Here is a 17,961-nt window from a genome sequence, read left to right as displayed (position 1 = left end):
AAATTTCGACTTTTGAAGAAAAAAGTACAATTTTTAATTGTGTTTTTTATAATTTTAGCCATCAGCAGCAAGGACGGGAGCGAGGACGGTGCGGCTGTGCAAAATGCGACCGGTTCACCGAGTCAGGCTCGAACCGGCAACGAAGCCGTTCCCGTCGAGGATGAACTGAAAGTGTCCAGTCACGAGAAGCGCGAGGCGAATGCCTTCAGCTACTACGAAAGTGGCGGCGCCAATCAGTTTGAGTCGGTTTACGATGGACTGCTGGACCCGAACAGCAACTACACGGGTTTTGTGGAGGTCGTAGGTACGTGCGGATGCTCTTTTTCATGTTGACATTATTTTATTTCAATGATTTTGACGTAGGACTACGTCTTACTGGAAGGTAGCGAAGATAGAGGGGTCATACCAAAAAATCTAAAATTGCGAGTGTCACGAAAAAATTCTAGGCTTTGAGCGCTAATAATGCGGTCATTTATCTACCAATACGAAAGATATATATGTCAGTCGGTCATAAATCTTTCTACTTGCTGAACGATATAGTGAAAACAATTCAGTTTTGTTACCATGTAACCACCCAAGTACCACTTACTTAGTTGGCTTACCGTCCTAAAGGCAAAGCCTGATGAACAAAGCTGCGCCAATTTGCTCGGTTATGGGCTACCGCTTTCCAATTTCTTAGACACCGCGTACTCTGCCAGATCTCGCTCCATCTGGTCTAACCATCTTGCTGGCTGCGCACCTGGTTGTCTTGTTTCTACCGGATTTGTAGCGAACACCATCTTTGCAGGGTAGTTGTCCGGCATTCTTGCAACATGCTTTACCCATCGTATCCATTTAGCTTTAACCACCTTTTGGAGCCACCCGGGTACACCATAGAGTTGTGCTAGTTCATGGTTCATCCTGCGCCTCCACACTTCGTTCTGCTGTACGTCGCCGAATATCGTTCTTAGCACCCGTCTTTCGAGTACTCGCCCTAGGTCCTCCTCAAGTGGGCGAGATTCGTCGCGGGACGCTCGTAGACTCCTGACATCGTTTGCACCACTGCAGACCTTACCTGGCCGTCCTTACTCTGGTTAACCGCGATTATAAGCTTCTTCGGCCAACAATTGCGGGGAAGACCTGGGTCTACCACTACAGCAACATCGTTCACCTCTATTGACTTTACCTCGCTGAACCACTTAGTTCGCTTTGTTAGATCCGGCATGTAGTCACGCACCCATCGTTGCCAGAAGATGTTAGCCTCTACCTGCGAAGCGCACCAGGACCGTCGCAAAGCCACCGCACGGTTGTCTAGAGTTGACGCCGGTTTGAGACCACTCGAGGAACCAAAGAGGAAGTGGTTTGGTATCAAAACTGGAGCATCTGGGTCTTCCACTGCGTTAACGGCCGCGAGTTGATCATAATCTCCACTTCGATCAGCATGTTGCGCAGTGATTCGTCGGTCGGATTCCGTACTGGACGTATTGCTGCCAAATTCCTCTTCACCGTCTGCACAAGCCTTTCCCAGGCACCTCTCATATGCGGCGAGGCTGGGAAGAGGAAAACCCATTCGGTATCTGGGCTCACGATCTCTCGCACGACTGCTTCTTGGTCCATCTCTTGGAGGGCCACCTTCAGCTCTTTGCTCGCTGCCGTGAAATTCGTTCCGCGATCACTACAGATGTTAATTGGTACGCCTCGCCTTGCCATCATGTTCCTCAATGCGATTATACAAGAGTCTGCACTGAGTGAGTGCACTCTTCTAAGTGTATCGCGCGCACTGTTAGCACACCTAAACTGCCCATAAACGCATAACAGTCCCATATGACTTTTCACCATTTCTGAGATAAGCCTGGGAATCATCTTTAAATTACCTATTCTTTCAATATTTCAAACAAAAAAGCTATGTTTGTTCCCAAAATGTTGAAAAAAATATTAAGCTATGTCAGTCCCATATTACAAATAAACGCATAACAGTCACAGTAGTGAAAATATATGAATAAGCATTTGATTTTGGAAATTCCTGAACCGATTTGACTGCAACAACTACCAAACGAAAGATTTTATGGCCTACAAAAACACTATTGAAGAAAATTTGGAGCGGATACACGGTTCCGAAGCTATAGTCGGCACAAGTTCCGGAATATATGGAACTTGAATCACCTTGAATCACAATAATTCCATTATACGACACCTCTAAGTACTCGAATTTGCAAAACTAGACTATTGGTAGTTGTATAAAGTGTTCAAGACGTCATTGACCATATCTAACCACATATCCGGAAATGCTCCGGATACCCCTACAGGGATCAGTTTCTGAATAGAACTAAAATACAACATGTGACATCTCTAAGTACGCGAAAGTGCAAAACTAGCTCAGAATAGTTCATTTGTCGTCATATAATATGTCCAGGATCACATTGGTCACACTCGGACACGTTCTGGGAGTGTTCCTGACACAGGAAAGCGATCAGTTTCTGAGTTGAACAAAACCCCTTAAGATCCCACGATAACAAATTACAAATAAAAGCAGAAAATGCTAGGAACTGGAAGTTTATCTTCAGAGTTATCCTTACTCTCGTCAATTTTCAAATAGTTCAGTACAGACATTTGAAACAGTTGAATTAAACGTGCACGTGATTTATCAAAACAACAACCACACGTGGTCGTGAAAATACTCCACCGGCAGTCACCGGCTCACCGGCAATGCAAAGATCAAGGCATGCTGTGAGTGTGACTGCTATGCGTTTATTCTTGCTTATTCAAGCACAAATAAACGCATATCAGTAACTTCGGTAGTTTTTATAAGTTTTGGAACAAATTGTAGGTCACTTGTGAACAAATTGCTTGTAAAAGTATTCTATAATGTACATTCAAGCAATATTATGATGATTTGGACGATTTGTTTCCGAAATTTACTCAATATTTCAGAAAAAATTGTAGCGGTTTCAAATGCGTTTTTCGCCGCTGCACGTTTTTGCATATGTGACTGTCTTCCATTTATGGGCAGTAAACATTTCTCAACTTTTCGCCCTACCACCACATTACTCGGACCGAAATAATCAACCCTAGCAAAAGAAGAAGGTTTCGTGAACGCCGCGAATCTTGCTTCCGGTAGATCACCCATTGGAGGACGTTGCGGAACTGATTATTCATTCTTACACATCTGGCACCCTGCTTTGACTTTGTCGAACAGCTGTTTCAGCCTCGGAATTCGGTAGACATGCCGCAGCTCGTTCAAGACGGTGATGGAACCGTTCGTGACAGTCCTTTACCACTAGCCAAGCTACGTAATTGCTCTGCGATAAGATTATTGGATTACGTGCATCCATCGAGGCGTATTTGCACGCGCTGATCCTACCGTCCATCCGCAGAACTTGGTGCTCGTCGAGGAAAGGGTTCAGCTTGTACATCGAACTTGACTTCATCAACGACTTCTTGGACGCTCGCGAGGATTCCGATTTCATCCGGATCTGATTCTGCTTGTGCTTGTCGGAATAAGAGAATAGATGCCTGCCGCAGCTCGTCCACCTTAAGCAGGCCATCCCTTCGTGACAATTTGCCGATCACGCAACGAAAATTGTGTTTGACGCGCAGCACTACAGCAGTGGCTCGAAGTAAACTCTGTCAACGGGGAACCGTCTTACGTCTATCACTGGAGGGGGACCTGTTATGTGATGGAAGCGATTCGCGCGGAGTTCCTCACTCGTCGAGCTGCTCTGATGTGAATCCACTGGCCAGCATCCATTGTGCTCCCACAACTAACCATCAACCATAACCTGTGTTACATACGTGCTAGGTTCGCCCGTTCCATCGTCACTCCACAGTACTCGAAGGCAGTGCTGATCTCGCGCGGCCATCAGCATCTGCAGGTACACGGAGTCAGCAAGTCGGGCCCTTTCAGCAGCATGGAATTGAGCGAAACGCCGTTTGTCATTGCTGCTGCGCCCCAAACAAACTTGACTTTTCCAGGTTTATTCGGGTTGATAACCGGGAACAGCGGCAGATACCATACTCGTTCTTGCGGTTTCTGTAGTTCCTTGTTTGACAGCTTTCTTATGTACCCTTTCCGTCGATAGTCATCGATCTTCCACTGAATGGTATCCGACCAACGGGTCAGTTGTACTGGAGTTGTACCTCCGTGCACAATCCAGCCCAGACGGGTCTTCGTTGCAATCGGCTCGAACATATTTCCTTCTCTTCCTCTAAGCGGCAGCGTGATGTTGGCATTGTCGATCCCGATCAGGATTCGAGGTTGTACATTGTTGGACGATTCGATAGGAATTCAATTCCCCGCAGGTGCCGATATCGTTCAGCTAATTGGTGCACATCCACCGTCTGATCGAATAGATCCAGGTTGGAAACCGTATGAACTCCTCGTAGGCAGTATTTCTTCTGGATTTCTCCCGTTCCAGATACGTCGATATCGAGTTTTAGTGAATCATTTTCCAGCCGGCGCTTGTTCCCGGTCCACTTCAGGCTCCGGGCTTCCTTGCAATCCCAATTCTTGGACTAGGGACGCATCAACCAACGTAAGAGATGAGCCATCATCTAGGAAGGCGTCCGTTTTGATGGATTTCTTCGGATCATGAATGACCACCGGTGCAACACGGAACAGTCCTTGGTTAGCCGTCTTGTGGTGAGCATTGCACTCATGCACCGATGTGTTTTTAGGGACCGTGTTGGAGTTCTGACCCTTACTGGAAGATGGGTTCGTTCCGGCTCCATCCCGTTGGTAGTTGTGCAAAAGTTCATGATGTTTGAACGTACGGTCGTTCTTTCCGCACACTTGTAGGGATTTGCAGCTGCCTTTATGCTTCTTGAAACATTTTCTGCAAAGCGTGAACTCCTTGATAATCGTCCATCGAACATTGTACGAAAGCTCGTTGAATCGCTGGCACTTCTCCAACTTCGGACTATTTCCTTTGCAAGCTGACGCAGCCACCTGAGGAAGACGGACCGGATGGATTCCCTTTCGCTCGATGATCCGGTTTCACCTTCGGATTGTCAGAGCTCTTCTCACTGTGCGTGTTGACGTAAGCTGAGTTCTTCTTGTTTCCTCGACCCAGAACCGCTTCACTGCAAGTCAGCCGTGCGACTGGGTACTTTCTTGCTCGCCAGCGTTTACTCAGCAAAGACCGGAATAATGGATGTTCAAATGTTCTGCCGACGCAGAGCAGATAAATTAACTGGATCTATTGAAAATCGTGCCCCGCATTTCGATAGCCGCTCGTCTTATAACACCTTCAAGCGCAATGTTGAATGGCAGGCAGAAAAGACCATCTCCTTGTCGAAGTCCCCTGCGAGATTCGAATGGGTCCGACAATCCACCCGAGATTCTCACACAGCACTGGATCCCATCCATCGTAGCCATGATAAGTCTAGTAAGTTTACCCGAAAAGCCGTTATCGTCCAAAATTTTCCATAGTTCTTGTCAGTTTCCACTAGCATATGCGACTTTGAGATCGATGAACAAGTGGTGCGTGGGGACTCGGAATTCGCGGCACTTCTGGAGGATCTGCAGCAGGGTGACGATTTGGTCCGTTGTAGACCGACCCTCCATGAAGCCGGCCTAGTAACTTCTCACAATTCTATTGGCTATTGGTGATAGTCGATGAAAGATGACTTGGGACTGCACTTTGTAGGCGGCATTCAGGATAGTGATTGCTCGGTAGTTCTCACAATCCAGCTTATCACCTTTCTTGTAGATAGGGCAGATAATCCCGTCTTTCCTCTCCTCCGTGGTTTCGAGAGATAACGCGTAATTTTCGGCGACATTCGGTTGCTTCAGTCGCGCTAGATTATACCGTGGCGGGTGCCGATATCGTTGTTCACAACAGATAACCCATTCACTTTTTGACGTATCATTACCATCACTGATTCTGATCACTGGTTCTGATAGGTTCTGATGTCGATAATGTCTGAAAAGAGCCGACCATCTATCAGAACGTGGTCGATTTGTGATTCTGTCTGGTTGGGTGATCTCCAGGTGTACCGATGGTAGAGGTTATGCTGGAAGAAGGTACTACGTATGGCCATGTTCTTGGAGGCGGCGAAGTCGACAAGTCTTAGGCCGTTTTCGTTCATTTGCGGGTGGGCGCTGAACCGTCCAATTACCGGTTTGAATTCCTCCTCCTGACCAACCTGAGCATTACAGTCCCCGATGATAATTTTGACATCATGTCTTGGGCAGCGGTCGTATTCACGCTCCAGCTGCGCGTAGAATTCGTCTTTGTCATCATCGGTACTTCCGAGGTGAGGGCTGTGCACGTTAATTATGCTTATATTGAAGAATCGGCCCTTGATTCTTAATCTGCACATTCGGGGGTTGATCGGCCACCACCCGATCACCCGCTTCTGCATCTCGCCCATCACTATAAAAGCTGTGCCCAGCACGTGTGTATTGCCGCAGCTCTGGTAGATGGTATGACCATCTCTATACGTACGTACCATCGTTCCTTTCCAGCATACCTCCTGCAGCGCTACGATGTCGAACTTGCGGCTCTTCACTTCTTTAGAAAGCACGTGGGTGCTTCCTAGAAAATTTAGAAACCGACAGTTCCATGTTCTTAATTTCCAATCGTTAGACCGTTTTCGTCGCCTGGGTCTTTGCCGATTGTTCCGATTAGAGTTATTATTATTACTTATGGAGTCCATTGCTTTGGTTTTTAGTGGTTCAGGCTTGCAAAGCCCGCAACCAACCCCACAGTATCGCCGGAGAGCCAACGTAGTTCGAAGGAGCCCTCCTTCCCTGTCAGCATACGACCTTGGTTTCCACCGGGGTTGGTTACCCGATCTCCACCGAGGTTGCTCGTATCCCGGCTGGTACCACGAGGAGGTAGAGGTAGGAGTTGCTAGGTAAGAGGCTGTGAACCACTGTGGGGTCTATTTTATGCCCAGTGCACAAGGCACCGATGGTACGCATTACCAAGCCGTTTACCAGCCATCTACACATATCTACGCACTATTGAAAAATTGGAACTAATGAAACCTGGTCCATCTAGAAATCCTAGTTTCGTGATTGGTTGTTGGAAATGACGTCATCAAAGTGGTAATGTGTTTTCATGCTTCGGTTTATAATTCAGTCAATTTCCAATAGATTTCCAAGCTATTTACACCAATAGATCGTAAGATCGCATTGGAAAATATAGAAAACTATTGATTTTCAATGCGCGCCATTGAAAAATTGAAAATACTAACTCTAACTAACTCGGTAGTTAGACAGCAGTTTGTTCAACTCTTCGTCGAGGTATAAATTCTCGCTTCGTGATTGGTTGGAATAATTTCCAATTATTTTCGTTGATACACTTCAGGAACCAACGAGAAAGTTGATGTAAAATTCCATTTAATTCTACTATAACAAAGTTACAAGAGAATTAAAAGCAATCCTACCCTTTCTCGTTGATTGCTAATTGGCTTGATAATTCCTTATTGTGATGTACCCCCAACGGCAACACGAGCGATGCCGCAGCAATTTTAATTTCAATAATCGTCATATTGAAAACTTATCTGCCGTGAACAAGTGATAGCAATTGAAACCAAGTTAACTGCAAATTAAACACTATTGACCGCAACAAATGCCCAGGAAAATGAATTAAAACCAAATCCAATATTTTGTTTTAATAATTATTGCTGGTCCAATAAACTATATTGTGATCAGCGGAGAATTGAAATGCTCCATTTTGTTCAACGTAGATAATGGAATGACGGACCACGAAAAATAGGCGGAACCGATTCTTGTCGCTTGCTCTGGTACGTAACACATAGGTAAGCCAGCGAAGAGCATTGTTCAAACGCTAGCTGCGCTACTGCCAACATCTTACTGGCATGTCTGGACGCGACAAACGAGAAAGCATGTCGTGAGTCGTGCACGTCTGCAGTTCCCGGTCGGGTCGTATTCATCAGCGGAGGAAGGGAAAGGAAGCATGCTGAGTGTGTGTTTGGAGCTGGAGCACTTGTTTCGCTGTCGTGATGGAATATCTGGCTGCTGAAGTTCTGGATTTGGCAGGAAATATGCTGCTCGCGACTACAAAACGACCAGAATTATCGTCACTTGCAACTGGCCATCCGCAACGACGAAGAGTTGAATAAATTGCTGTCCGGTGTCACCACTGCTCAGGGAAGTGTCTTTCCGAACATCCAAGCTGTTTTGTTACTGCCCAAGTAGACGGAAACGAAGGCTTAAATTTCCAACATATCACGTAGAAAAAACGTTCTTTTAAGGACGAAACTTTTGTTCATGAAGATTTAACGAATTTTTGCTCACTGATTTTAATTCTATTTAAATCGGTAGATTCTAACTGTTCGCTTATTGCTGCCGGTTGGGTTGGCCGTCCCGGAAGGTACCAAAGCAGCCAACATATATACCAGCTCCAAGTAAATGTGTTCGGTCAAGCGTCAAAATGCAGTGAAAACTATGGATGGGAATTGTTTTAGTGACATCTTTTGCATCTTCATATAAGAATTTGTTCGTTCTTAAAAGAACGGTTTTCGGTAATTGGTGAAACTTAGGAAACTTGAAACTTAAGGGTTATCACTTGGTTTTCTTTAGCAACACAAATCTGTCCTGCCTCCAATGCTACAGTAATACGTAGCGTAAGTTTTCTTTGGTAGAGGCAGCAAAAGGTGAACAGCTCACTGGTAACTTTGCTCTTTTGTTCAGTCTGAAATTGAAATGCTCCAGTTTGTTCAACGTAGATGATGGAATGATGGACCAAGAAAAATAGGCGGGACCGATCTTGTCGCTTGTCCTGGTGCATAACACATAGGTAAGTCAGCGAACAGCATTATTCAAGCGCTAGCTGAGCTACTGTCAACATCTTACTGGCATGTCTGGACGCGACAAACGAGAAAGCATCAAGGGCAAACGAAAGTCACGCTCGAGTCGTGCACGTCTGCAGTTCCCGGTCGGGTCGTATACATCGGCTGCTAGAGAAAGAAAACTATTGAAGCTGGAGCTGGCTGCCGTGATGGAATAATTACTTGCGGAAGTGCTGCTCGCGACAACAAAAAAAACAGAATTATCACACGTCGCTTGCAGCTGGCCACCTGGACTGGTATTTCATCGTGACTCATGACTATACACGAACGGCTTCGTCGATCGCATAGCTGCTATAACTTTCCGGTTAGTTCGTTGCAACAAGCCGTTCCGGTTTGCGGTTAACGGTGCTCCAATTTACCGAAAAGAAAATTACGTTAAGTGCGTTAGTGCAAGTTAGTTTATTGCAAGCTGAAGTTATGATAATCAAACAATCGGTCCTTTTGGGGGCCACGCAACAATTGAAGAGTTTATATTTTCTTGTCCAGTTAATACGATAACACAGGCAACGAGGGAAAAGTTGAATTTTTCGCCGTTGCGGACGACCAACAAATGGCGGGAATAAGTTTTCTGATCACGGACGACATATTCTGCCATTTCCGAAACGTCTGCAGCTTGTAAATCAAATGAAATGAAATTACGTTGCACTTCTCTATGCATAGTGTAAATTCCAAGAAAAAAGAGGCTGGTCTGCAAATGTCGGTTCAACTTGGGGAACAAGTTGCTAACTCTGAACTTGAGAAGTGCGATCTTTTCGTCCAACACTTCAGGAATTCGTTCAACGAACGTTCTGCCTCACCTGAACAAGTCGCCATTGCCATCAACGACTGTCCTAGTGATACTTTTGAGTTCAGTCCATTTCACATTAGTGAACAAATCGTAATGTCTGCACTCCAAAAGTTAAAGCTTTCTTATGCTGCTGGTCCCGATGGCATTCCAGCGTCCATTCTAAAGTTGTGCTCGGAGGTGTTAGTTACTCCACTTACAAAACTGTTTAACAGGTCACTGCAAGAGAACAAATTTCCTGAACTATGGAAATCCTCCTTTATGTTCCCTGTTCACAAGAAAGGTGATAAGAGAGACGTTCGGAATTACAGAGGCATCACCTCCTTATGCTGCTGTTCTAAAGTTTTTGAGATTATTATCAATGAGGCGCTTTTCTGCTCATGTAAGAACTACATTTCAACTGCTCAGCATGGATTCTATCCCAAGCGGTCTGTTGCGACAAATTTGACCGAATTTGCATCACTATGCGTTCGCACAATGGACAACGGTGGACAAGTTGATACTGTCTACACTGATCTCAAGGCAGCATTTGATCGAGTGGATCACGAAATACTGTTAAGGAAACTAGAAAAACTTGGAGTCAACAGATCCTTAGTCGCCTGGTTCAGATCCTATCTGATAAACCGATCGCTTCGCGTTAAGATCGGAGCTTCTAGTTCCGAAGTGTTTACGAATGTTTCGGGTGTCCCCCAGGGCAGTAACCTTGGGCCACTTTTGTTCTCGTTATTTATCAACGAACTTTCTGTCATACTGCCATCTGGTTGCCGCCTGTTTTACGCCGACGACGTCAAAATATATAACATCATCAACAGTACTAATGATTGCGGCTACTTGCAACTAAGTGTAGATCGTATGCAGAGTTGGTGCTCCCGGAATTTTTTGACACTTAGTATCAACAAATGCAATGTGATAACCTTTCACCGTAGACAGAAACCGATCATGTTTACTTATTCAATTGCTGGACACAGACTTCAACGGGTCTACCAAATTAGAGACTTGGGAGTTACTCTTGACTGTGAGTTGACCTTCAAACCTCACTACAACGACATTCTGACGAAAGCCAACAGACAACTTGGTTTTATATTCAAAATCTCCGAAGACTTTCGCGACCCGCTGTGCCTACGGGCGTTGTATTGTGCACTAGTCCGCTCAGTTCTTGAGTTTAGTAGTGTGGTATGGTGTCCATACCAAGCGTGTTGGATTGCTAGATTCGAGCGAGTACAAAAAAGGTTTGTTCGCTACGCACTTCGTTGGCTACCATGGCGTGATGTTACGAACCTGCCTTCCTACACTGATCGCTGTCGGCTACTTGGAATTGATACCCTAGAACGGAGAAGATTCACTGCACAAGCTCTCTTTGCTGCTAAGATCATCACTTCGGAAGTCGATTCGCCTGAACTACTCCGGCAGTTTTACTTCTATGCTCCAGAGAGAGTTATACGTCAACGCAACTTTTTACACCTCGCAGCTCGTAGTCGACAATACGGACAAAATGAGCCAATCCGTGCCATAGCCAGTGCATTCAATCTCGCTTACAGCATTTTTGACTTCAACATTCCATTGCATGTTTTTAGGAGAAGACTATCATGATCTTGTGTTCGTTTTATTTTTCATTAAGACAATATTTTGTCAGATGAATTTTATTCAATAAATAAATAAATAAATAAAAAATAGTTGGCAATCATGTGGAAGCAAACATGAGACATCGTTTATGAAAATCGAGAAGATAAAAAAACGGGCCGAGGTTACTGCTTTGCGGAACTCCAGATTGGTTGGAGAAGCGGTTAGAGACAGTTGATCCTATTTTGACTCATAAGCTTCTGTTAGTCAAGTAAGTTGCTGCAGAAAGAAGTTTCTGCAAGACTGATCAGCGGATCGATGAACAACTTGGAGAGATCCTGAACGAGCAGCGGAGGCACATCCGCATTCTTGCGAACGATTGGGGATAATGGACAAGCAACGGAACCGTCAACTTTGAAGCAAATAGTGAGCTCGGTAAAACAGTTGGAGAGGACAGCATCTCCGCCGAGCTTTTGAAAGCCGGAAGCGAACTGCTGTATTGTGCAATCCATCAGGTTATCTGGACCGAGGAGGAACTATCTACGGACTGGTTGGAAGGTCTCATACGCCCTATTTACAAAAAGGGCCATCGACTTGAATGCAGAAATTATCGGGGCGTTACTCTTCTCAATTCTGCATACAAAATTCTCTCCCGCGTTCTGTTTCTCAGACTGAGGCCACTACAGGAAACCTTTGTTGACGAATACCAGTGCGGTTTTCGAGTGGGACGCTCCATGACGGGCCAAACATTCGCCTTACGACAAATACTAGATAACTTTCGGGAGTTCAACTTGCAACTTAATCATTTGTTTATAGACTGACTTCAAGGCGGCGTACGATTCAGTTAAACGAAATGGGCTGTGGCGCATTGTGCTTGAACATTGTTTTCCACCTTTTACAACTATCCTTGATGGTTTCAAATCAAGCATAGGGTATTGAGCATAGGGAGCGTTGTAATCCTTCAGGTGTTGGAATTGCGGTCATGATAGATAAAGATACTATTGAACTGGTCGATGAATTTGTTTACCTTGGTACGTTAGTGCCATGTGACAACGATGTAAGCCTTAGGAGGGTTACGTACATAGATAATAGTCCTGCGTCAACTTCTCGTACATTCTGTGTGGAGGCACAACTTTAATTTTTGGTTTATTTTCAGTGAAAAGCGACGGCGATCCGAAGGACGCCCAGTACATCTCAGCCTTCAGCGAATACTTCCAGGAAATGAACGCCGGTGCCCCGCTGGCCAGCGATCTGAGCGGGCGGGATCTTTCCTTCATACTGAACATTGTTATACAAATTTTATGCGGACTGATATTAGTAGTGTTGCTAGTTTTGCTCACACTGTGTCTGTTGCACAAACACTTTAGTAAAAATATTGCCCAAGAGGGTGAAGTTATTAGCTTGGGCGATTCGCTCCGGTAAGTGTGTAGATTGCGGAAGCAAAAAAGCGTGGTCTAATGTTGCTTTATCCTTTTTTTAGTCGAGCTTTGTGCCACAGTCGTAACAATAATGCCCACCACCGCCATCTGCTAGGATCGAACAGTGCGAAGCCACCGGTGATTCCTCCGATCTCAAAAGAAGACTTGCCAAAATCATACTTCGATAAGCATAAGGATTCCGACTACGGTTTTCAGCATGAATTCGAACTACTGCCGGATAAGTTCGCCGATCGGACGACAAAGAATTCGGACCTTAAGGAGAACATCCACAAGAACCGTTATCCGGACATTAAATCGTACGATCAAACGCGCGTGAAGCTATCCACCCTGAATGGTCTGTCCGGTTCGGATTATATCAATGCGAACTTCGTTATCGGCTACAAGGAGCGAAAGAAGTTCATCTGCGCTCAGGGTCCGATGGACAGCACCATTGTCGACTTCTGGCGAATGATCTGGGAGCAGCATCTGGAGATCATTGTGATGCTGACCAACTTGGAAGAGTACAATAAAACGAAATGTGCTAAATATTGGCCGGAAAACATTAACGACTCTACCCAGTACGGCGATCTGCTGATAACGTTCGCGTCGGACAATTTTTATGCTGATTATATTATAAGGAATTTAAAAGTAAGAGTTCGGTCGTTGTTGGCACAATTGGTTCCTGTAAATTACAGCTCGTTTTTCTGCATGTTTCAGGTTACTAAACGCACCGTCAATTCATCCGGCGAGGAAGCTGAAGAGACGCGGTACATTTCCCAGTACCACTATCTAACCTGGAAGGACTTTATGGCTCCGGAGCACCCGCAGGGAATCACCAAATTCATCAAACGCATCAACTCCGAATACTCACTACAGCGTGGCCCGATTCTGGTTCACTGCAGCGCTGGCGTCGGCCGAACCGGGACCTTCGTGGCCCTGGACACGCTGACGCAACAGCTGAACGAAGAAGGTCAGGTGTCCATTTTCAACACGATTTGTGATATGCGATATCAAAGAAATTTCCTCGTGCAGTCATTGGTATGTTTTTTTTTTCGGATAAAAATCCAGCTTCTAGCTGCTTAATTAATATGATATTTTTTTCTAGAAACAATACATATTTTTATACCGAGCCCTCACCGAACTAGCGTACTTTGGCGATACGGAAATTGACCAAAAATCATTAGCCACCACAGTGGAAAATCTAAAACAGCCATCGACTGAAAATGCGGAAATTTGTAAGCTGGAAGCACAGTTTCAGGTAACTTGTCCTGAAAAATCCCAGTGAACTTCACTTAACCCTTCGTTTTGAATATTTTCTTTCTCGCCAGCGAATAAAATCCTTCCAGGAGGACACACGCAAGACGACCGCCATCGGCGGTAGCGAGGAAAATCGGGCGAAGAACCGCTCGGAAACGTGCGCCCCGTACGACAAGAACCGGGTCATACTGGCGCCGATTCCCGGCCATGACAATTGCACCTACATCAATGCGTCGTTCATCGACGGGTACGACGACGAGAACAACTTCATCGTCACGCAGGATCCGATGGAGAACACCATCTTCGACTTTTGGCGGATGATCTTCGAGCAGCGGATAAAGACGATTGTGATGTTCTCGGAGGTATGGAATGGTTGGAAAAAAATGGTTCGGAGTGTGTATCGGGTTTCTTTTTCTCTTAGATCGGTGATGGACCGAACAAGTGTCCACGGTACTGGGCGGACGACGAGATGCAGTACGAGAACCTGCTGGTTACGTACATCCAGAGCGAGAGCGGGCCGTACTACACGAAGCGAGAGTTCACGGTGATGAACTGCAAATCGAAAGACACCATCCAGGTGACGCAGTTCCAGTACAACGGGTGGCCAACGGTGGAGGGTGAGGTGCCGGAGGTTACCCGAGGTATGATCGAAATAGTCAACCAAGCGCAGAAGCACAGCTCCCAGCAGGAGGACATATTTACGATTGCAGTTCACTGCAGGTGAGTGGTTTTTAATTGTTCTACACTATAACAGTTTTAACAGATACAACAGTCCAAAGTTTCGCCTGTTTCTCACATTGATGTAAGTCCAATAATACATGATAATGTGGCTCATAGAGGAGGTCACACCTTTCTAACGAAGTTTTAACGAAATTTAAAACATTTATCGATCATAGACGTATGTCCCCGAGATTCACCAGAACGAAGTCAATGGTTTAATATGCGTTATATGCGTTATATCTTAAAAAAAATTTTGGAATTCTAATAGCTTACTTTGAAATAGATTTCTGGCTAATGGTCACGGGATTCCATTTTTAGCATGGAGCTTTAATGTTGGCGCTTCGCCCAGTTCGATCGATAATTCACAAGTTCTGCAGCATATTCTGGAAAGAACTTTTGAATGACTATATGCCTGAGCTCTATGCCAACGAATGGGGATGCCGAACTGTTGTGGAGCTGTAGATGGGATAGATAAAACTTTGATGGCTAGGTGGCGGATATTGAAAAACACGCTAGTGATGGAACCGACTTCGCCGGTTAGAATAATATCAACCAATATCAACCAAACGCTTAGCATCTCTGTGGCATCGCAGTTGTGGAAATGACAGTACTCATGCATGCACTCGATATCTGTAATCCACTTTTCCTTTATTTGACACGTTCAAGTTTTACGAGAAGCTGAACCAAATTCGTTAGAGCTACACACCTAAACCTGACATGTGTAGGGACGAGAGGGGGAATCGAATCAGAAACGAGAGCAAGATGGGTGACAGGTGGAAGCAGTGTTTCGATGAGCACCTCAACGGCGATATAACAGAAGGAGACCCAACGAAAGTTAACCTAGAAGTGCCTATAAACGCTAACAGCGAGCCGGCATTCGATCTCGAAGAGATCCGGCAATAAATCAGTTAGCTGAAGAATGATAGAGTCACCGGAAAGGACAGCAGAACCCTGCAGAACTCTACAAAAATGGCCGAGAACCGCTAGCGATGGCACGTCACTAGATAATTTGAAGGATTTGGGAGGAGCATAAACTGTCGGAGGAGTTGATAAAAATGTGGTCTGCTTCATGTAGAGAAATAGGGTGATCCTGCGTCCCCTTCAAACTGTCGGAGCTCACCGAAGTGCCGGACGTTTGTGTGTGGCCTCAAATCAAAGCAGGACGCTGAGATCAGGATGCGGCTAATTAACAAGCTAAACGAAGCTGCGAATCTCACTCTTCAACAAGTGGTCGAACAATGTAAAAACCTGGTTAACCTCAAAATGGATACCGCTATGGTGTTGTTATTAACCCGCCGACTGTTAATTTCGTTCATCGCAACCAGCAGCAGTCTAGGTATCGATCTACCAGCAGTACACCATCGCAGGATCAACCTAAAACACCTTGTTGGTCTTGCGGAGGGATACACTTCAGCAAGGACTGCCGTTTCCGCGATTATAGTTGTCGTGACTGCGGTAAGCGCGGTCATCGAGAGGGGTATTGCGCATGCTTTTCATCGAAATCATCGAACATCGTTCCGAGCAAGCGCAACCCCTCGAAACACAGTAAGAAAAGGAACGGTGAGCCGTCAAACAAAGCGGTGACAGTGCGGAACATCCATCAAAGTCGGAAATTCATCGACGTGCAGCTCAATGGTGTCCCTCTCCGGTTGCAACTGGATACTGGGTCGGACATATCCATCATCTCGCACCAGTCTTGGGTCAAACTTGGTCGTCCAAGAGCACAGCCAGCATTGTGCCGAGCCAAAACAGCGTCTGGGGAGCCACTCGACATCGTTTCCGAGCTGCAGTGTAGCATAACCCTCAACAACATCACCAGAGAGGGTGAGTGTTACGTATCAGCTCCTAACGTTCATCTCGCCATTTTAGGCATTGATTTGATAGACCAGTTCGGTTCCAATCTCCGCACCCGTTTTCCCGACGTGTTCACTACGAAAATGGGCCTGTGTAACAAAACACCAATACAATTGGCGCTGAAGGACAACGTTAAACCGGTGTTTCGACCAAAAACGACCGGTTTCCTACAGCAAGCAGAGTGCTGTGGAAGAGGAACTGCACCGGTTGGAAAATCTTGGAATCATCAAAAAAGTTGACTTTTCCGACTGGGCGGCACCGATAGTGGTCGTATGGAAGCCGAACGGAACAGTTCGCATATGCGCGGATTACTCGACTGGGTTGAATGCTGCGCTAGAGCCGAATTGTTATCCACTTCCCCTGCCTGAAGACATTTTTACGAAAATGGCCAACTGCAGGTACTTCAGCCACACTGACCTGTCGGACGCCTACCTCCAGGTACAGGTCGATGAAGCAAGTCAACCGCTTCTTACAATCACGCACAAAGGTCTCTACCAATACTGTCGATTGTCACCTGGTATAAAATCAGCTCCGGAAGCATTTCAGCAAATAATGGATGCCATGCTCGCCGGTCTAGAGTACACGGCTGGTTATCTAGACGACATCATGGTAGGGGGTCGCACGCCACAGGAGCCTCGACGGAATCTCTACTGTGTTCTCACTGGCCTGCAGGAGTTTGGGTTCACCGTGCATTGAAAAATGCAGCTTTACCATGCGTCAAGTTAAATATCTTGGTCAGATTCTCGATGGAGATGGCACTAGACCAGACCCGGAAAAGGTGGCTGCAATCGTCAACATGCCACCCCCGCACGACATCTCTACACTTCGATCGTACTTGGGTGCGATTAATTGTTATGGCAAGTACGTCAGGGAGATGCGTACTATGCGACAGCCCATGGATCAGCTGCTCAAAGCAGGCACCAAATTCGAATGGTCGTCTGCATGCCAAAAATAATTGGATCGTTTCCGGGAGCTTCTTCAGTCGCCGTTGCTACTCCACACTACAACCCTGCTAAGGATATCGTTGTGTCGGCGGATGCGTCAACGGTCGGGCTAGGAGCCCGCATCGCACACAGATTCCCCGACGGGACCGTTAAAGCCATCTACCACGTATCACGTAGCCTGACGCCAGCAGAAAGCAACTAGAGTCAAGTCGAAATGAGAGCTTGGCTCTGGTGCTCGCCGTGACACTATTTCACAGAGTGCTGTTTGGTCGTCGCTTCACATTGGAGACCGACCACAAACCACTTCTACAGATATTTGGCTCGAAGAAGGGCATTCCCACCTACACCGTCAACCGGCTTCAGCGGTGGGCTACATTGCCACGAACAGCTTTGGACACGCTGACGTACTCTCCAGACTTATCAACCATTACGTGCGACCAGAGGAGGAGTAGTGATCGCCAAGAAAACGTGTTTTCCAACAGCTGCACAAGGGACACCCCGGAATTGAACGAATGCGTTCCGTTGCTCGTCAACATGTATACTGGCCAAACGTCGATGACGACGTGGCGAAGCTTGTTGGTTCGTGCAACGAGTGTGCCAGCGTGGCCAAAACAGACAGGAAGAC

General features: G+C 46.0%; 1 protein-coding gene across 1 annotated transcript in view; it reads left to right on the top strand.

Moving 5' to 3' along the window:
• Positions 1-17,961, top strand: part of LOC128742085 (tyrosine-protein phosphatase 69D) — a 41,811-nt gene that overhangs the window by 10,862 nt on the left and 12,988 nt on the right. Inside the window, exons 4-10 of the mRNA XM_053838296.1 lie at positions 59-304; positions 12,300-12,561; positions 12,624-13,209; positions 13,279-13,599; positions 13,667-13,819; positions 13,890-14,180; positions 14,240-14,538. Of these exons, the coding sequence (XP_053694271.1) occupies positions 59-304; positions 12,300-12,561; positions 12,624-13,209; positions 13,279-13,599; positions 13,667-13,819; positions 13,890-14,180; positions 14,240-14,538 (2,158 nt within the window). The remainder of the gene's footprint in view (positions 1-58; positions 305-12,299; positions 12,562-12,623; positions 13,210-13,278; positions 13,600-13,666; positions 13,820-13,889; positions 14,181-14,239; positions 14,539-17,961) is intronic.

This window comes from Sabethes cyaneus, chromosome 3 (genome assembly GCF_943734655.1).
Source record: "Sabethes cyaneus chromosome 3, idSabCyanKW18_F2, whole genome shotgun sequence".
NCBI classification, from domain to species: domain Eukaryota; kingdom Metazoa; phylum Arthropoda; class Insecta; order Diptera; family Culicidae; genus Sabethes; species Sabethes cyaneus.
This window is presented reverse-complemented; position numbering and strand designations above follow the sequence as displayed.